The 21,111-nt window shown below is 48.4% G+C and overlaps 1 protein-coding gene and 2 non-coding genes across 3 annotated transcripts; all 3 read right to left on the bottom strand.

The window, feature by feature from the left end:
• Positions 1-2,092: 2,092 nt before the first annotated feature.
• TRNAR-CCU lies at positions 2,093-2,165 on the bottom strand. Its single transcript has one exon. It is a non-coding gene; the product is annotated as a tRNA-Arg (tRNA).
• Positions 2,166-4,146: 1,981 nt separating this feature from the next.
• On the bottom strand, positions 4,147-4,219 carry TRNAR-CCU. The gene has a single exon. It is a non-coding gene; the product is annotated as a tRNA-Arg (tRNA).
• A 5,961-nt stretch (positions 4,220-10,180) lies between these two features.
• On the bottom strand, positions 10,181-21,111 carry LOC120928210 (protein kinase 3-like). The gene is made up of 8 exons (XM_040339319.1): positions 20,841-21,111; positions 16,377-17,884; positions 15,174-15,268; positions 14,282-14,344; positions 12,947-13,085; positions 12,029-12,223; positions 11,458-11,586; positions 10,181-10,369 (listed from the first exon to the last, which is right to left on the bottom strand). Exons 1-8 carry the CDS (start codon positions 21,109-21,111, stop codon positions 10,181-10,183), a joined length of 2,589 nt encoding a protein of 862 aa, XP_040195253.1.

The raw sequence follows: 21,111 nt of genomic DNA, 5'->3' as shown, positions 1-21,111 counted from the left end.
TCAAGTGTAAAAAAAACATAAAAAGAGTGAAAAAAAATAAGTAACTATAAAAAAGTTTTAAAAAAAGCTCCAAAATGTTTAAGTCCCCCACGTTTACGCACATATAAACGTGGATGTTTATGTAAGGGGGGGGGGGGCGAAAAAAAATTTCCCCCCGGGCGCACAGAACTCTGGTTACGCCACTGGTGACCATGTCAGTGTCCCTTGTGTCTACACCATGCCTATCATACCGTTAGCAGTGTGGCCCCTTTATGGGGGCACCAGACTCTTTTCATGCTGCCCCCTGCAAAGTGCTGCCCTAGGCCTGGGCCTTGTTTGCCTAGGCCAAGATACAGCATTGCCTATGGCGCCTATGAACCCAGAGCATCCTGTGTCACCCTGTGGCTCCTATGACTCCAGAACATCCTATGACCCCCTGCGTCTTGTGTCAACTGTGACCCCTATGAACCCAGAGCATCCTATGTCACCTTGTGGCCCCTATGACCCCAGAACATCCTGTGTCACCCTGTGGCTCCTATGACTCCAGAACATCCTATGACCCCCTACGTCTTGTGTCAACTGTGACCCCTATGAACCCAGAGCATCCTGTGTCACCTTGTGGCCCCTATGACCCCAGAGCATCCTGTGTCACCTTGTGGCCCCTATGACCCCAGAGTATCCTGTGTCACCCTGTGGCCCCTATGACCCCAGAGCATCCTGTGTCACCCTGTGACCCCTATGACCCCAGAGCATCCTGTGTCACCCTGTGGCCCCTATGACCCCAGAGCATCCTGTGTCACCCTGTGACCCCTATGACTCCAGAGCATCCTGTGTCACCCTGTGGCTCCTATGACTCCAGAACATCCTATGACCCCCTATGTCTTGTGTCAACTGTGACCCCTATGAACCCAGAGCATCCTGTGTCACCTTGTGGCCCCTATGACCCCAGAGCATCCTGTGTCACCTTGTGGCCCCTATGACCCCAGAGCATCCTGTGTCACCCTGTGGCCCCTATGACCCCAGAGCATCCTGTGTCACCCTGTGACCCCTATGACTCCAGAGCATCCTGTGTCACCCTGTGGCCCCTATGACTGAAGAACATCCTATGACCCCCTACGTCTTGTGTCAACTGTGACCCCTATGACCCCAGAGCATCCTGTGACCCCTATGACTCCAGAACATCCTGTGTCACCATGTGACCCCTATGACCCCAGAGCATCCTGTGACCCCTATTACTCCAGAGCATCCTGGTCACTCTGTGATCCCCTATGACCCCAGAACACCCTTTGTCACTGCAAGACTCTGTGCACCCTGAGCCCCCTTGTGTCACCCAGTGACCCCTATGACCCCATAGCATCCTGTGTTACCCTGTGACCCCTATGACTCCAGAACATCCTATGACCCCTACAGCTTGTGTCAACTGTGACCCCTATGACCACAGACCATCCTGTGTCACCTTGTGGCCCCTATGACCTCAGAGCATCCTGTGTCACCCTGTGGCCCCTATGACCCCAGAGCATCCTGTGTCACCCTGTGACCCCTATGACTCCAGAACATCCTGTGATCCCCTACGGCTCGTGTCACCCTGTGACTCCTATTACTCCAGAGCATTCTGTATCACCCTGTGACCCCTATGACCTTAGTACATCCCATGTCACCCTGTGACCCCTATGACCCCAGAGTATCCTGTGTCACCCTGTGACCCCTATGACCCCAGAGTATCCCGTGTCACCCTGTGACCCCTATGGCAAATTTGTATAACAGAAATGAAGAAAAACTATTTTTGTTTTCTTTCTCTTTTTTTTTTAACTTTGTTTTTTGTATTTGTTTTCTTTTTGTTTTTGTTTTTTGCTTCGAAGAAAAACACATTTTTCTATAACATTTTAGTCTTATTTTGTTTATTTAGCAAAAATAAATAATTACATAAAAACCCAGTGGGTGTTAAATACCACCAAAAGAAAGTTCTATGTGTTTGAAAAAAAGTATAAAAATCTCAAATGTGTAGAATGTCACATGACTGAGTAATTGTCATTCAAAGTGTGAGTTCTCCTTTAAGGTAAAATCAGATGTAGTGTTGACTCTCTGTCTGTATTCTGTGATCAGAAAAAAGTATCACCCCGGGTGGGACTTGAACCCACAATCCCTGGCTGAGGAGGCCAGTGCCTTATCCATTAGACCACCGGGGCTTTTTTTTTTCCTTTTTTATTGTAAATAAATCAATAGAAGGAAATGATTCTAAGGCCTTGATCGTCAGAGATCGGTCACTGTTATCCTCCGACGCCTTTTATCGGACCCCTAAACCTTACGAGGATTCAGAGGAAGGCGAAAACCCCCCTCCAAAAGGGGGGAAAAAATTCCTTCCTGACCCCCGTAGGCGATCGGTTTTTCCCTGAATCATCAGTCTAGGGCGCCCCGTTCATCTCCCTGTACAATGCTCAGAATGTAGAGCCGGGGACCCCAATATTACCCTCATAAGACTGGCGCTGCACTAAAAGTGTAGCGCAAGCCAACGGGGACTCTTTTCATGCTGCCCCCTGCAAAGTGCTGCCCTAGGCCTGGGCCTTGTTTGCCTAGGCCAAGATACAGCGTTGCCTATGGCCCCTATGACCCCAGAGCATCCTGTGTCACCCTGTGGCTCCTATGACTCCAGAACATCCTATGACCCCCTACGTCTTGTGTCAACTGTGACCCCTATGAACCCAGAGCATCCTGTGTCACCTTGTGGCCCCTATGACCCCAGAGCATCCTGTGTCACCTTGTGGCCCCTATGACCCCAGAGCATCCTGTGTCACCCTGTGGCCCCTATGACCCCAGAGCATCCTTTGTCACCCTGTGACCCCTATGACTCCAGAGCATCCTGTGTCACCCTGTGGCCCCTATGACTGAAGAACATCCTATGACCCCCTACGTCTTGTGTCAACTGTGACCCCTATGACCCCAGAGCATCCTGTGACCCCTATGACTCCAGAACATCCTGTGTCACCATGTGACCCCTATGACCCCAGAGCATCCTGTGACCCCTATTACTCCAGAGCATCCTGGTCACTCTGTGATCCCCTATGACCCCAGAACACCCTTTGTCACCGCATGACTCTGTGCACCCTGAGCCCCCTGTGTCACCCAGTGACCCCTATGACCCCATAGCATCCTGTGTTACCCTGTGACCCCTATGACTCCAGAACATCCTATGACCCCTACAGCTTGTGTCAACTGTGACCCCTATGACCACAGACCATCCTGTGTCACCATGTGACCCCTATGACCCCAGAGCATCCTGTGACCCCTATTACTCCAGAGCATCCTGGTCACTCTGTGATCCCCTATGACCCCAGAACACCCTTTGTCACCGCATGACTCTGTGCACCCTGAGCCCCCTGTGTCACCCAGTGACCCCTATGACCCCATAGCATCCTGTGTTACCCTGTGACCCCTATGACTCCAGAACTTCCTATGACCCCTACAGCTTGTGTCAACTGTGACCCCTATGACCACAGACCATCCTGTGTCACCTTGTGGCCCCTATGACCTCAGAGCATCCTGTGTCACCCTGTGGCCCCTATGACCCCAGAGCATCCTGTGTCACCCTGTGACCCCTATGACTCCAGAACATCCTGTGACCCCCTACAGCTCGTGTCACCCTGTGACTCCTATTACTCCAGAGCATTCTGTATCACCCTGTGACCCCTATGACCTTAGTACATCCCGTGTCACCCTGTGACCCCTATGACCCCAGAGTATCCTGTGTCACCCTGTGACCCCTATGACCCCAGAGTATCCCGTGTCACCCTGTGACCCCTATGGCAAAATTGTATAACAGAAATGAAGAAAAACTATTTTTGTTTTCTTTCTCTTTTTTTTTTAACTTTGTTTTTTGTATTTGTTTTCTTTTTGTTTTTGTTTTTTGCTTCGAAGAAAAACACATTTTTCTATAACATTTTAGTCTTATTTCGTTTATTTAGCAAAAATAAATAATTACATAAAAACCCAGTGGGTGTTAAATACCACCAAAAGAAAGTTCTATTTGTGTGAAAAAAATTATAAAAATCTCAAATGTGTAGAATGTCACATGACTGAGTAATTGTCATTCAAAGTGTGAGTTCTCCTTTAAGGTAAAATCAGATGTAGTGTTGGCTCTCTGTCTGTATTCTGTGATCAGAAAAAAAGTATCACCCCGGGTGGGACTTGAACCCACAATCCCTGGCTGAGGAGGCCAGTGCCTTATCCATTAGACCACCGGGGCTTTTGTTTTTTTCTTTTTTATTGTAAATAAATCAATAGAAGGAAATGATTCTAAGGCCTTGATCGTCAGAAATCGGTCACTGTTATCCTCTGACGCCTTTTATCGGACCCCTAAACCTTACGATGATTCAGAGGAAGGCGAAATCCCCCCTCCAAAAGGGGGGAAAAAATTCCTTCCTGACCCCCGAAGGCGATCGTTTTTTTCCTGAATCATCCATCAGTCTAGGGCGCCCGTTCATCTCCCTGTACAATGCTCAGAATGTAGAGCCGGGGACCCCAATATTAAAGGGGGGTCCCATTCAGAAATGTGAAGAAGTTCGAACATGTAATATTCCCGCCTCAAGATAATACAATATAACACCCATTTCATTTACACATAAAGTAGAACATTGTGCTGACAGCCATTGACTTCCCTTCACTTCAATTCCCTTCCTCTTATGTTTTTTTTTTTTTGGGGGGGGGGGTGGAGGCAGGTACCTCGTTGTGACAGGTACTCATTTCCACTTTTCCTGGGATCACCTAGGTGGTCCATGCCTCTCGGTGCAGGCAGTCCCATTGATGGCAATTGAGATGCAGGCGATGCAAAGACACTAATGCCGCTCCCTATCTGACATGTGTGCGGGTATGGGTGCACGGCCCCGAATGCAAACAGTGTGCATCCGCGCTCCTACACCTGCATGCATGTCAGATTGGGAGCAGTGTCTGTGTAGGCAGTCCCGTTGATGGCTGTTGGAATGCAGGAGACGCAGACACAGGCGCTGGTCCCAATCTGAAATGGGGATGCACAGGTGGTCCATGCACCCCGGTGCAGGTAGTCCCATTGATTGCTCTTGGGACACAGCAGATGTATGGACACAGACACTGCCACCAATCTGACATGGGGGTGGGTGTGGGTGCACGGCCCTGGATGCAAACAGTGTGCACCCGCGCTCCTACACCCGCACGCATGTCAGATTGGGAGACATGTCTGTGTCCGTGAAGCAGCATCTTTGTCCGTGTTTTTTTAAATGGGGATGTACAGGTGTTCCATGCCTCTCCGTGCAGGCAGTCTCATTGATGGTAATTGGGATGCAGGAGATGCAAAGACACAGGCGTCGCTCCCAATCTGACATGTGTGCGGGTGTGGGTGCACGGCCCCGAATGCAAACAGTGTGCATCCGTGCTCCTACACATGCACGCATGTCAGATTGGGAGTAGCGTCTGTGTCCTGTGCAGGCAGTCCCATTGATAGCAGATGGAATGCAGGAGGCACAATGACACAGACGCCGCTCCCAATCAGACATACATGCGGGTGTGGATGCACCTGCATGCATGTCAGATTGGGAGCAACGTCTGTGTCCGTGAAGCAGCGCCTGTGTCTTCAAAATGGGGATGCACAGGTGTTCCATGCCTCTCGGTGCAGGCAGTCTCATTGATGGTAATTGGGATGCAGCAGATGTATGGACACAGGCGCTGCTCTCAATCTGACATGTGTGCGGGTGTGGGTGCACGGCCCCGAATGCAAACAGTGTGCATCCGCGCACCTACACCCACACACATGTCAGGTTGGGAGCAGCGTCTGTCTCTGTGAAGCAGCGTCTGTGTTTTTGAAATGGGGATGCACAGGTGTTCCATGCCTCTCGGTGCAGGCAGTCTCATAAAAATTTTTTTGGGGGGGGGGTGGAGGCAGGTACCTCGTTGTGACAGGTACTCATTTCCACTTTTCCTGGGATCACCTAGGTGGTCCATGCCTCTCGGTGCAGGCAGTCCCATTGATGGCAATTGAGATGCAAAGACACTAATGCCGCTCCCAATCTGACATGTGTGTGGGTATGGGTGCATGGCCCCGAATGCAAACAGTGTGCATCCGGGCTCCTACACCCGCACGCATGTCAGATTGGGAGCAGTGTCTGTGTCCTGTGTAGGCAGTCCCGTTGATGGCTGTTGGAATGCAGGAGACGCAGACACAGGCGCTGCTCCCAATCTAAAATGGGGATGCACAGGTGGTCCATGCACCCCGGTGCAGGCAGTCCTATTGATGGTAATTGGGATGCAGCAGATGTATGGACACAGATGCCGCTCCCAATCTGACATGTGTGCGGGTGTGGGTGCACGGCCCCCGAATGCAAACAGTCTGCATCCGCACACCCACACACACATGTCAGATTGGGAGCAGCATCTGTGTCCTGTGCAGGCAGTCCCATTGATGGCAGTTGGAATGCAGGAGATGCAGACACAGACGCTGCTCCCAATTTGAAATGGGGGTGCACAGGTGTTCCATGCACCCCGGTGCAGGCAGTCCCATCGATGGATAATTGGGATGCAGCAGATGTATGGACACAGATTCTGATCCTAATCTTAGATCTGTGCGGGTGTAGGCTCACGGCCCCCAAATGCAGACAGTGTGCATCCATGCTCCTACACCCACACGTATGTCAGATTGGGAGCAGCATCTATGTCCGTGAAAGGTTGTGTTTTCCCATATGGGGATGCTCAGGTGTTCCACGCCTCCTGGTGCAGGCAGTCCCATTGATTTCAATTGGGACGCAGGAGATGCAAAGACACAGAAGCTCCATTATCCTTCTGAAGAAGCCGATTTCGCTTCAGAGAGACGTGTATGCCTCCTGAAGAAGCCGATCGCGCCTTGGAGAGACATGTATGGAGGTCTTGGTTGGGGAAGGGAGGTCAATGGTTGTCAGCACAATAATTTTTTTTATACTTTATGTCTTTTCTTATGTAAATGATGAATAAAACAGATGTTTTATGTTATTGTTCCGGATGTGAGGGCCTTCCAAATCCGAGCGTCTTCCCAGATGGTGGTTGGTTCTACTGCATTATGCATGCCAAGACCCTATTGCAGAAACAACTGGCTCTCTGGTGGTGGGGGAGGGGTGGCCAGTATCTGCAGCCTCATGCTGTCGCTCATGTAGGAGAAGCCGTCAAAGTTCTTCTGGTCCTTGGCTTGTATTGGAGGATCCAGGTCTACGCTGGTCATGAATTCCGCCATCTTCATTCTTCTATAGATCAGTTTCTTATTCATCTGGAAAAAAAAGGAAAAGAAATTCAGAGCTTCTGACTGATACAGAAAATGGTAAGAAAGCTTGGTGACCCCCCAACTCTGATGTGCTGCGGATTACACCAAGAAGGCTCCTTCTTGTGGTGAGAAGAAGTATTGCACGGCATCAACACACCATTAAAGTATATCTAGAGACCATGGCCCGGATTCACAAAGCACTTACGCCGACGTATCTCGAGATACGCAGCATTAGTGTAAATATGCGCCGTCGTATCCATGCGCCGTGCCCACAAACTGAGATACGCCTAAAAAGAGGCTTCCTACGACCGACGTAACTTGCCTACGCCGTCGTATCGTGGGTGCATATTTACGCTGGGCGCATTTGCCGCTCCCGTTGATTTTCTATGCACATATGCAAATGAGGGAGATACGCTGATTCACGAACGTACTTGCGCCTGGCGCATAATATACGCGGTTTGCGTAAGTCGTACGTCCGGCGTAAAGTTATTCCCCATATATGAGGCGCAACCCATGCAAAGGTATGGACCAGGGAACACAGCCGTCATATTTTACGTCGTTTATGTAGTACGTGAATAGGACTGGGCGTAGGTTACGTTCACCTCGTAGGCAGTGATCCGTCGTATCTTAGGGAGTAGTTCCGACGTGATTGTGAGCATGCGCACTGGGATACGTCCACGGGACGGCGCATGCGCCATTCGTTTTAAGTACTTGGATGGCACTCGGACCATCATTTTCATGGGGTCACGCCCACTTCCACCTACAACGGCTTACGCCGAGGGAACCCAGCGCAGTTTGGGAGACAAGTGCTTTGTGAATTCGGTGCTTGCCTCTCTGCGCTACGTCTGTGTAGCGTATATTAGATACGCTACGCCGGCATAAATATGCGCCAATGTATGTGAATCCGGGCAATTGTGTGTTAAACAGAAGGTTTGCAGGCTAAATCTGGCCCATTAGGCCATTTCATGTGGCCCTCACCCCCCTCTCCTGCAGCTGCGGAGACCCTGTCACCCCCCCCCCCCCCCCAGGACAGGGAAGTGTGTTACTGGCGGCATCACCATGTAAATAAAGCAGGATGATTGGTCTACTTACTGTTGCCGATTGCAATGGCGAGGGTGACTTTCCTTCCTCTAAGTCAGCCCAGTCGATCCCCTGGAAATAATCGTGGCGTCTGATGTCACTTACAAGGCGCGTTCGCTCTTCTTGGTCCTTACACAGGAGCTGTAGAGAAGAATGAAAGATAATAAGAAACAAAGAACAATAACAATGTGTCAACAACAAAAAGAAACCCGCCACTTTAATATTTGAGTCTGACGGTGACATATTTCAGCTTCCATAAGACCTGCAACTGAGGCCATGATTGGATCGGATCTTAGTATGGTACCCTATCTATCCAGCGATGCCCACAAATGTCTCGGCCCATCCGGGACTCTCCCTCCTGATTGTCTGAGACACAGCAGCGCCATTGGCTCTCCCGCTTCTGTCAATCAAAGTGAGTTAGCCAATCAGGAGAGAGAGAGGGGGCGGTGCCGAACCACAGCTCCATGTCTGAATGGACAAACCAGAGCTGCGGCTCGGCTCGGATCCCCCCCGCCATAGAAATCTGGAACAGATTTGTATCCGATAAAATTAGGTAAAGTTCCGAGTATACTCACACTTCTTAGGAGTTCAAAGAGGATGTAGTCCCAATGTCAGATTGGGAGCAACGTCTGTGTCCGTGAAGCAGCGCCTGTGTCTTCAAAATGGGGATGCACAGGTGTTCCATGCCTCTCGGTGCAGGCAGTCTCATTGATGGTAATTGGGATGCAGCAGATGTATGGACACAGGCGCTGCTCTCAATCTGACATGTGTGCGGGTGTGGGTGCACGGCCCCGAATGCAAACAGTGTGCATCCGCGCACCTACACCCACACACATGTCAGGTTGGGAGCAGCGTCTGTCTCTGTGAAGCAGCGTCTGTGTTTTTGAAATGGGGATGCACAGGTGTTCCATGCCTCTCGGTGCAGGCAGTCTCATTCATTTTTTTTTGGGGGGGGGGGGGGGAGGCAGGTACCTCATTGTGACAGGTACTCATTTCCACTTTTCCTGGGATCACCTAGGTGGTCCATGCCTCTCGGTGCAGGCAGTCCCATTGATGGCAATTGAGATGCAGGAGATGCAAAGACACTAATGCCGCTCCCAATCTGACATGTGTGTGGGTATGGGTGCACGGCCCCGAATGCAAACAGTGTGCATCCACGCTCCTACACCCGCACGCATGTCAGATTGGGAGCAGTGTCTGTGTCCTGTATAGGCAGTCCCGTTGATGGCTGTTGGAATGCAGGAGACGCAGACACAGACGTTGCTCCCAATCTAAAATGGGGATGCACAGGTGGTCCATGCACCCCTGCGCAGGCAGTCCCATCGATGGATAATTGGGATGCAGCAGATGTATGGACACAGATTCTGATCCTAATCTTAGATCTGTGCGGGTGTAGGCTCACGGCCCCCGAATGCAGACAGTGTGCATCCATGCTCCTACACCCACACGTATGTCAGATTGGGAGCAGCATCTATGTCCGTGAAAGGTTGTGTTTTCCCATATGGGGATGCTCAGGTGTTCCACGCCTCCTGGTGCAGGCAGTCCCATTGATTTCAATTGGGACGCAGGAGATGCAAAGACACAGAAGCTCCATTATCCTTCTGAAGAAGCCGATTTCGCCTCAGAGAGACTTGTATGCCTCCTGAAGGAGCCGATCGCGCCTTGGAGAGACATGTATGGAGGTCTTGGTTGGGGAAGGGAGGTCAATGGTTGTCAGCACAATTATTTTTTTTATACTTTATGTCTTTTCTTATGTAAATGATGAATAAAAAAGATGTTTTATGTTATTGTTCCGGATGTGAGGGCCTTCCAAATCCGAGCGTCTTCCCAGATGGTGGTTGGTTCTACTGCATTATGCATGCCAAGACCCTATTGCAGAAACAACTGGCTCTCTGGTGGTGGTGGAGGGGTGGCCAGTATCTGCAGCCTCATGCTGTCGCTCATGTAGGAGAAGCCGTCAAAGTTCTTCTGGTCCTTGGCTTGTATTGGAGGATCCAGGTCTACGCTGGTCATGAATTCCGCCATCTTCATTCTTCTATAGATCAGTTTCTTATTCATCTGGAAAAAAAAAGGAAAAGAAATTCAGAGCTTCTGACTGATACAGAAAATGGTAAGAAAGCTTGGTGACCCCCCAACTCTGATGTGCTGCGGATTACACCAAGAAGGCTCCTTCTAGTGGTGAGAAGACGTATTGCACGGCATCAACACACCATTAAAGTATATCTAGAGACCATGGCCCGGATTCACAAAGCACTTACGCCGACGTATCTCGAGATACGCCGCATAAGTGTAAATATGCGCCGTCGTATCCATGCGCCGTGCCCACAAACTGAGATACGCCTAAAAAGAGGCTTCCTACGACCGACGTAACTTGCCTACGCCGTCGTATCGTGGGTGCATATTTACGCTGGGCGCATTTGCCGCTCCCGTTGATTTTCTATGCACATATGCAAATGAGGGAGATACGCTGATTCACGAACGTACTTGCGCCTGGCGCATAATATACGCGGTTTGCGTAAGTCGTACGTCCGGCGTAAAGTTATTCCCCATATATGAGGCGCAACCCATGCAAAGGTATGGACCAGGGAACACAGCCGTCATATTTTACGTCGTTTATGTAGTACGTGAATAGGACTGGGCGTAGGTTACGTTCACGTCGTAGGCAGTGATCCGTCGTATCTTAGGGAGTAGTTCCGACGTGATTGTGAGCATGCGCACTGGGATACGTCCACGGGACGGCGCATGCGCCATTCGTTTTAAGTACTTGGATGGCACTCGGACCATCATTTTCATGGGGTCACGCCCACTTCCACCTACAACGGCTTACGCCGAGGGAACCCAGCGCAGTTTGGGAGGCAAGTGCTTTGTGAATTCGGTGCTTGCCTCTCTGCGCTACGTCGGTGTAGCGTATATTAGATACGCTACGCCGGCATAAATATGCGCCAATGTATGTGAATCCGGGCAATTGTGTGTTAAACAGAAGGTTTGCAGGCTAAATCTGGCCCATTAGGCCATTTCATGTGGCCCTCACCCCCCTCTCCTGCAGCTGCGGAGACCCTGTCACCCCCCCCCCCCCCCCCAGGACAGGGAAGTGTGTTACTGGCGGCATCACCATGTAAATAAAGCAGGATGATTGGTCTACTTACTGTTGCCGATTGCAATGGCGAGGGTGACTTTCCTTCCTCTAAGTCGGCCCAGTCGATCCCCTGGAAATAATCGTGGCGTCTGATGTCACTTACAAGGCGTGTTCGCTCTTCTTGGTCCTTACACAGGAGCTGTAGAGAAGAATGAAAGATAATAAGAAACAAAGAACAATAACAATGTGTCAACAACAAAAAGAAACTCGCCACTTTAATATTTGAGTCTGACGGTGACATATTTCAGCTTCCATAAGACCTGCAACTGAGGCCATGATTGGATCGGGTCGTAGTATGGTACCCTATCTATCCAGCGATGCCCACAAATGTCTCGGCCCATCCGGGACTCTCCCTCCTGATTGTCTGAGACACAGCAGCAGCGCCATTGGCTCTCCTGCTTCTGTCAATCAAAGTGAGTTAGCCAATCAGGAGAGAGAGAGGGGGCGGTGCCGAACCACAGCTCCATGTCTGAATGGACAAACCAGAGCTGCGGCTCGGCTCGGATGCCCCCCCCCCCCCCATAGAAATCTGGAACAGATTTGTATCCGATAAAATTAGGTAAAGTTCCGAGTATACTCACCCTTCTTAGGAGTTCAAAGAGGAAGTAGTCCATGTCTTCTGGATAATAGGGATCATTATTTATTATTGCCATCAATATGTAATCGGCGGGCATTATGCCGAGACAGAAGGGATTCTCGCCGAAGGCCATCTCGTATACGATCACTCCCAATGAGAAATAGTCCGCCGTTGTGAAGTACGGCTCGTTGTAAATGACCTGAAGAAACAAAAAGGAGAGAGAGAAATAAGTATGAGAACATTCCTGAGCCAGGCAGAGGACAGAGATGACTCCATGCTGACGTACACTATATTGTCAAAAGAATTGGGACGCCAGCCTTTACACGTGCATAAACATTAACGGCATCACAGTCTTGGTCCAGAGGGTTCAATATTGAGTTGGCCCACCTTTTGCAGATATAACAGGTTCTAGCTGCAAAGGACGGGGCCAAATTAATATTGAACTCTACCGGCTAAGACTGGGGTGCCATTAAAGTTTATGTGCATGTAAAGCAGGTGTCCCAATACTTTTGACAATATAGTGTATGTGATGTATGAAGCCTTCCAGGAGTCCTAAAAATTGTGCTAAGATTCACACAGTTTACACACACAGTATACACACACACACACACAGTATACATACATAGTATACACACACAGAATACACATGCACACACTGAAATGGCACTGGAGAGGCGGGGCAGCTATAATCTTGAGATTTTTTTAAAAACAGATTTTCACATACTGTCCCTGGTTTTACTGAGACTGGCAACCCTGATGGGGCCCCCTAGTAGCATGGGGCCCTCAGGCAGGGCCTGAATGGGCAGTCCGCCCCTGCCAGTGGAGGAATTTTCCATTTAATGAAAGGGGAGCCCCTTTATGGCCTCTCTGTATCTAATAATAATTACAATTAAGTCTAATATCAAAATGTCACAAAACTTACTTCTGGGGCTATGTATAACGGTGTACCCGCAAGTCCGGTGATCCTATTGGACTCGGTGACACCAGCCACAGACAAGCCGAAATCTGCAATCTTGATATGTCCTTCGCCGTCCAGTAGAATGTTCTCCGGTTTGAGATCTCTGTGAAGAAAAAAAATGAACAGTTAGCTCTGTATATCCTACATTTATATTAAGAGGGAAACGATACAAAGTATACATCTGTGCAAAAGAAGAATGAAGATTGATGGGTGGACATTGGCTTGTTTTATATCAGCCTACAAGAAGATCTCTGTTCTGGGGTTCACAGCTCCGCCCACCTGCTATATTCATCACAAGGAGCTCTCACTCCTCTTGCTGGATTTTGTATGAATCCTACATTAAGCAGACTATGGCATGAGCAGGGAGACTTCTGCATTGGATGGAAGGAGACTTTACGGGAGGCAACACAACTGGTAACTCATGAAACTGGTGGAAAGTCTTCCTGATTCACCCAAAAAAATACCAGAAGCCAAGGGGTGATTGCACCCAACATTACGTACCCATAACTACAAGAACAATCATGGTGGAGTGACCCATTAAAGCTGAATTTGGTGGGGGGGGGGAATACCCATGTAATAGGCCTCCCCCCACACTGCAATGGTTTAGGCCTTGTGTACCAATAAAAGGGCGGTTTATTCACCCAATCCCCACTCTCACAGTCCAATCCCCACAGCCTCAGGGTGAAAAAGAGGGGCGGGGAAGGAGGTCAGCAGAAGTCCTTGCTATTGGTCCCCCTAGGCATAAATAATCATTTAACCCTTATGCCGCGTACACACCATCACTTTATGTGATGAAAAAAAACGACACTTTCTGTGAAGTAAAAAACAACGTTTTTGAAACTTCAATTTTCAAAGACGAAGTTGCCTACACACCATCGTTTTCTCACAATGATCTTGCAAAGTGAGGTTACGTTCCACCACGTTTTACCATTGAAGCTTTCTTCATAAGTAGCTTCTGGGCATGCGTGGATGAAAAAACGTCTTAGAAAACGAATTTTTTTGCTACACACGGTCAATTTCTGTGAAGTAAAAAGTGCACTTTTGAAAAACGACACATAAAATTGAAGCATGCTTCAATTTTTTTTGGTCGTTTTTTACAAGACATAAAACGACGTTTTCCCCCACACACAGTCAATTAAAGTGACGTTTTAAAAACGTCATTTTTTTTAATCACATAAAGTGATGGTGTGTATGCGGCATTATAGTGAGGTGGGAGCCCCTCTACAAGGGAGGGTTTTTCTTTTCCCCTGGGGTTCAGCTTTATATTTTGCATTATTAATCAGCTGATCCAATCCTTACCTGTGTATGATCTGACGAGAATGCAGGAATTGCAGGCCGCATAATATTTCCGCAGTGATGAATCTGATGGAGAAAGAAAAACATGAATTAGCATTCAAAATTGTCACAGACCAGAAAAGAAGCTAAAAGTAAAGAGGGTTATGGATGGACAGGGTTTGGATGGAGGGGTATGGATGGATGGAGGGTTATGGTTGGACGGGGTATGGCTGTACGGGATATAGATGGAAGGGGTATGGATGGACGTGGTATGGATGGACGGGGTATGGATGGACAGGGTATGGATGGAGGGTTATGGATGGACAGAGTATGGTTGGAAGGTTATGGATGGACAGGGTATGGATGGATGTGGTATGGATGGACGTGGTATGGATGGACGGGGTATGGATGGACAGGTTATGGATGGATGGAGGGGTATGGATGAATGGAGGGGTATGGATGGATGGACGTGACATGGATGGACGTGGTATGGATGGATGGGGTATGCATGGACGGGGTATGGATGGACGGGCTATGGATGGATGGGGTATGGATAGAGGGGTATGGATGTACGGGATATAGATGGACGGGATATGGATGGAAGGTTATGGACGGACGTGATGTGGACAGACAAGGTATGGATGGACATGGTATGGATGGATTGGGTGTGGTATGGATGGACATGTTGTGGAATGGACAGGGTATGGACGGATGGGGTATGGATGGACGGGGTATGGTTGGATGGACATGGTATGGATAGACAGGGGTATGGATGGACAGGGTATGGATGGACAGGGTATGGATGGACGTGGTATGGATGGACGGGATACGGATGGACAGGGTATAGATGGACGGGTTATGTCACTGCCTGTGGTCAGACACCCCTGACTCCAGCGTGACCCGTCATCGGACTTACCTTATGGTGTTCTGTTCCATCAACAAAGATTTCCGTGACATCAATCCCCAAAGCTCTCCTCCACTCATAAATTCCATGACAAAGACCAGATAAGTCTGTGTGAAAAGAAGAGGTAAAGGTTACATTATAGACATTTCCCGATTTCACGTTGATGAAGAATATACAGAGTTATGCACACAAGTTAGGAAAAAGCTCTCTAGAGTTTTGCTCTATACAGTGGAACTTCGGATTACGAGCATAATCCGTTCCATGAGAATGCTCGTAATCCAAAGCACTCGCATATCAAAGCGAGTTTCCCCATTGAAGTCAACGGAAACTAAAATAATTTGTTCTGCATTGACTTCAATGGCATGCAATACCGCATGCGGCCAGAGGCGGGGGGGCACCGGAGAGCATTGGAAACAGACGGAAAGGACCGATCGGCGCCATTCGGCTCTGGTGCCCCCCCACCTCAATCCTGCTCATTTTTTCGCGAGACAACGCTCGCAAACCAAGTTAGGATTTTTCAAAATACAGCGCTCGCATTGCGAAAACGCTCGTTAACCGCGTTACTCGCAATCCAAGGTTCCACTATACTGCTTCCCGAACTACAGCCGGAGCCCTGGTGTGGGACACAACGGTGGAGCTCCCCTCGGCCTCTCACAATTCAACACTTATTGGCTGAAGGACTAATTGAAAAAGAACTAATGCCCCTTACACACGGTCGGAATTTTTCCGACAAGAAAAGTCTGATGTGAGCTTTTGGTCGGAAATTCCTGTCGGATTTTCCGCCAACAAAAATTTGAGAGCTGGTTCTCAAATTTTAAGACAGGGAAAAAATTCCAATCGCCTGTAGCAATTCCGACGCGCAAAATTTCCGACGCATGCTTCGGAAGCATTGAAGTTAATTTTCTCGACTCGTCGTAGTGTTGTACGTCACCGGCGTTCTTGACGGTCAAAAGTTCAGAGAACTTTTGTGTGACTGTGTGTATGCAAGATAAGCTTGAGTGGAATTCCATTGGAAAAACCATCCAAGGTTTCCAAATCCGATCGTGTGTACGCGGCATAAGACTATCATCAGGGGAAAATGGGATGCTTAGCCCTGTGTAAGTTCTGACGTCCCAAAAAATTCACCAAATTATTGTTTTAAGGGGTCTGGATCAGTAGGGGGGGGGCGCAGTACAGGAAAGAGAGATGAAGAAATGGAAAGATGAAAAGACTTACCTCCGTCTGGAATGATCCAAACAGATGAGTGATGAATCGACTGCCAGTGCAAGCTTCTAGAATGTTCTTCTCCATAACAGCAGAACTGAAGTCATGTTTAAGTGAATTTTTTTTCACTATTTTTATCGCCATCTGCTGTTCCATGGCATAATGAGAGGCCAACACCACCTTCCCGAAGGCCCCAAATCCAAGCATTTCATGGTAATTAAAACTTTCCAATGATAGTTTACACCACGGGTCAACGGAATCGCTTGATGGAGCACTTTCTAGTGCATCTGGGATTAAACCAAATGAAGATAATGCACTGTAGAATGAAAGCAGATCACTCCGTCGTGCTCTGGGCTTTAAAGTCCATCCTTCTTCTCGGTCTATGGGGGTGGTAAATGAGAAATATTGAGTATTCCCACTTTCACTGGTGATTGGAACCTCTGGAATTTTCTTGTCCTCGGTGTCTGTCGCCAGTTGGGTTTCCTCACTCTCACTGGTGATTGGAACCTCTGGAATTTTCTTGTCCTCGGTGTCTGTAGCTGGTTTGGTTTCCCCACACTCACTGGTGATTGGAACCTCTGGAATTTTCATGTCCTCGGTGTCTGTCGCCGGTTGGGTTTCCTCACTCTCACTGGTGAATGGAACCTCTGGAATTTTCTTGTCCTCGGTGTCTGTAGCTGGTTGGGTTTCCTCACTCTCACTGGTGATTGGAACCTCTGGAATTTTCTTGTCCTCGATGTCTGTAGTCGGTTGTGTTTCCTCACTCTCACTGGTGATTGGAACCTCTGGAATTTTCTTGTCCTCGGTGTCTGTAGCCGGTTGGGTTTCCTCACTCTCACTGGTGATTGGAACCTCTGGAATTTTCTTGTCCTCGGTGTCTGTAGCTGGTTGGGTTTCCCCACTCTCACTGGTGATTGGAACCTCTGGAAATTTCTTGTCCTCGATGTCTGTAGTCGGTTGTGTTTCCTCACTCTCACTGGTGATTGGAACCTCTGGAATTTTCTTGTCCTCGGTGTCTGTCGCCGGTTGGGTTTCCTCACTCTCACTGGTGATTGGAACCTCTGGAATTTTCTTGTCCTCTGTGTCTGTAGCTGGTTGGGTTTCCCCACTCTCACTGGTGATTGGAACCTCTGGAATTTTCATGTCCTCGGTGTCTGTCGCCAGTTGGGTTTCCTCATTCTCACTGGTGATTGGAACCTCTGGAATTTTCTTGTCCTCGGTGTCTGTAGCTGGTTGGGTTTCCCCACTCTCACTGGTGATTGAAACCTCTGGAATTTTCTTGTCCTCGATGTCTGTAGTCGGTTGTGTTTCCTCACTCTCACTGGTGATTGGAACCTCTGGAATTTTCTTGTCCTCGGTGTCTGTAGCCGGTTGGGTTTCCTCACTTTCACTGGGGATCGGAACCACTGGCTTTGTCTTGTCCTCGGTGTTTGTAGCCGGTTGGGTTTCCTCGTTCTTGGTAGTGGGTCCATCTCCTGTAGTCGGCTGTATTTTGGTGGTGATGGGGTCGTTATTTTGTTCTGGAGAGAGAAAAATAAAACAATTATTTATATTCCTGATATTTACACATCATTTACTAATGTTACACAGAATGGACATGTAAATGCCTTTCTTTTTTCATATTTACCGCATATACTCGAGTATAAGCCGACCCGAATATAAGCCAAGGCACCTAATTTAACCACTTAACCCCCGGATCATATTGCTGCCCAAAGACCAGAGCACTTTTTGCGATTCGGGACTGCGCCGCTTTAACTGACAATTGCGCGGTCGTGCGACGTGGCTCCCAAACAAAATTGGTGTCCTTTTTTTCCCACAAATAGAGCTTTCTTTTGGTGGTATTTGATCACCTCTGCGGTTTTTATTTTTTGCGCTATAAACAAAAATAGAGCGTCAATTTTGAAAAAAATGAATATTTTTTACTTTTTGCTGTAATAAATATCCCCCAAAAATATATAACAAAAACTTTTTTTTTTCCTCAGTTTAGGCCGATACGTATTCTTCTACATATTTTTCGTTAAACAATCGCAATAAGCGTTTATTGATTGGTTTGCGCAAAAGTTATAGCGTTTACAAAATAGGGGGTATTTTTATGGCATTTTTATTAATATATATTTTTTACTAGTAATGGCGGCGATCAGCGATTTTTTTTCGGTACTGCGACATTATGGCGGACACTTCGGACACTTTTGACACATGTTTGGGACTATTGGCATTTTTATAGCAATCAGTGCTATAAAAATGCATTGGATTACTATAAAAATGCCACTGGCAGTGAAGGGGTTAAAACTAGGGGGCGGGGAAGGGGTTAAGTATGTCCCTGGGTGTGTTCTTACTGTGGGGGGGGGGGTGGCCTCACTAGGGGAAACACTGATCCTCTGTTCATACATTGTATGAACCGAAGATCAGCATTTCCCCTGCTGACAGGACCGGGAGCTGTGTGTTTACACACACAGCTCCTGGTCCCCGCTCTGTAACGAGCAATCGCGGGTGCCCGGCGGCGATCGAGCCCGCCGGGCACACGCACGGGCGTCGGGGGCGAGCGGGGGGCGCGCACGTGCCCCTATTGGCCTCTCAAAGACCCACCGTATAGCTACGGGCTCTCGCCCAGGAGAGCCGACCTGCCGCCGTATAATGACGGTGACTGGTCGGCTAGTAGTTAAAGTGGAGTTCCACCCATAAATATAACATTATATCAGTAGTTTTAAAAAAATGTCATTAGTCCTTTAAGAAAATTTTATTTTTTTTAGATGCCTTCAAAGTGTTGTTGCTAGGCAAAATAGTTAATCTTCCCTCTTCCTGCACCTAGGTGCTTAAGCTTCCTAACCTACACCGCACAGACTCCTGGGAATGTAGTGGGTGTAACTTTCCAGGAGTCTGTGCACTCCCCAGTCTCGAAGAATCATGTGACTTGGACAGTACAGGTGCTGAAACCTGATCTGAAACCTATTACACTGCTTGTGCAGCACTGAGCATGTGCGAGATCTGTAAGGCTGAAATCCAGGAAGTCATACAGTCTGGCTTCATGATGCCCACACTTAAGATGGCCCCAGTCAATTTCTATTTTATAAAGTGTCTAAATGCTGTAACAACCTAACAAAACGGACCTTAGTTTACATACTAACTTTACTAGAATACATTAAGCTTGTGTATTACAGGGGTATTTATATTTAAAAAGTGAAATTGTGGCCGGAACTCCGCTTTAACCACAAAAAAAATGGGAAAACGTATTGACTCGAGTATAAGCCTAGGGTGTCCATCTGCATGCCTCACTGTGCCTCACTTTGCATCACTGTGTCCATGTGCATGCCTCACTGTGTCCATGCCTCACTAGGCCCATGCCTCACTGTGCCCATGCCTCACTGTGTCCATGACTAGACTGACGCTTTGAAAAATCGATGCTCCCCGTAGATTCCCCAGACAACAAAGTTTGCACACTTGTAGAGAAGAAATGGGGCTACATGTGTGCCAAGATCTGGGTCCAGGGGACCTACGACTGGTCGGTACCGGGTCCCCAAAGTCACTGGATAAATGACTGTTTAACATGCCCATGCCTCACTGTGCCAATGCCTCACTGTGCCCATGCCTCACTGTTCCCATGCCTCCCTGTGCCCATGCCTCACTGTGTCCATGACTAGACTGACGTTTAACATTGGAGTCTATGGAAGGGGTGCCGGGGTTTGAAAAATCGGTGCTCCCCAGCCGTAGGTCCCCCAGACAACAAACTTTGCACACTTGTGGAGGAGAAATGGGGCTACATGTGTGTATATGTTACAGATCCAGGGGACCTACGACCGGCCGGAACCGGGTCCCCAATATAACCAGAGAATTGACTGTTTAACATAGGAGTCTAAGGAAGGGGTGACCGGCTTCGAAAAATCGGTGCTCCCCGGCCATAGGTCCCCCGGACAACAAACTTTGCACACTTATAGAAGAGATATTGGGCTATAGGTGTGCCAAGATTGGGTTCCAGGGGACCTATGACTGGCCAATACCAGGTCCACAAAGTCACCAGAGAAATTACTGTTTAACATGGGAGTCTATGGAAGGAGTGCCCGGCTTTGAAAAGATGGATATCTTGGTTGTGGCAGTAGCTGCTGCTGTTACCGAGATATCCATCTTTAAAGTGCCGACGTATATGTACAGTGGGCGGTTAAAATGAAAATCAATTTATAACTTTTTTTGAAATGGGTTTTTCTGGATATTTTTGTTGTTATTCCGTCTCTCACTGTTATAAAAAACCGACCAATAAAATTATAGACCGATCGTTTCTTTGTCACAGAATCAGCAGCCGATCAAAATATTTGTTTTCCCTCACTTGTATATCTGCATTCATTTACCCTACAGAACGTTTGTGTTGTAATTCTCTATTATAATACTTACCAACAGCGTCGTCTTCTGTGGATTTTGGTTGATAAAAGGGGCAGATTCTGGCCAGAGCTGCCCTGACCCCCCGCCAAATTGCCCTACCCTCACCCCTTGGAGGGGCAGTATCATCAGGCTGGCGGTCCCCTGTTATGGGGTTCACTCTGAGAAGTCCAACGTTCTCCTCTTTGTTGGTAATCAGAGGATCCTTCATGTTGTATCTTCCCTTCTTCTTCTTCAATAGCTGTCTAATTGCCCCGCACCCACCCTTCTGGGGGGTAGGTATTATGGGCTGGGTGGTAGATGGGTGATCCCCTTTTATGGGGTTCACTCTGAGAAGTCCAACGTTCTCCTCTTTGTTGGTAATCAGAGGATCCTTCAT

The sequence above is a fragment of the Rana temporaria genome, chromosome 2 (genome assembly GCF_905171775.1).
Source record: "Rana temporaria chromosome 2, aRanTem1.1, whole genome shotgun sequence".
Taxonomy (NCBI): Eukaryota; Metazoa; Chordata; class Amphibia; order Anura; family Ranidae; genus Rana; species Rana temporaria.
Note: the sequence above shows the minus strand (reverse complement) of the source record. Positions and strands in the feature narration are given on the sequence as shown.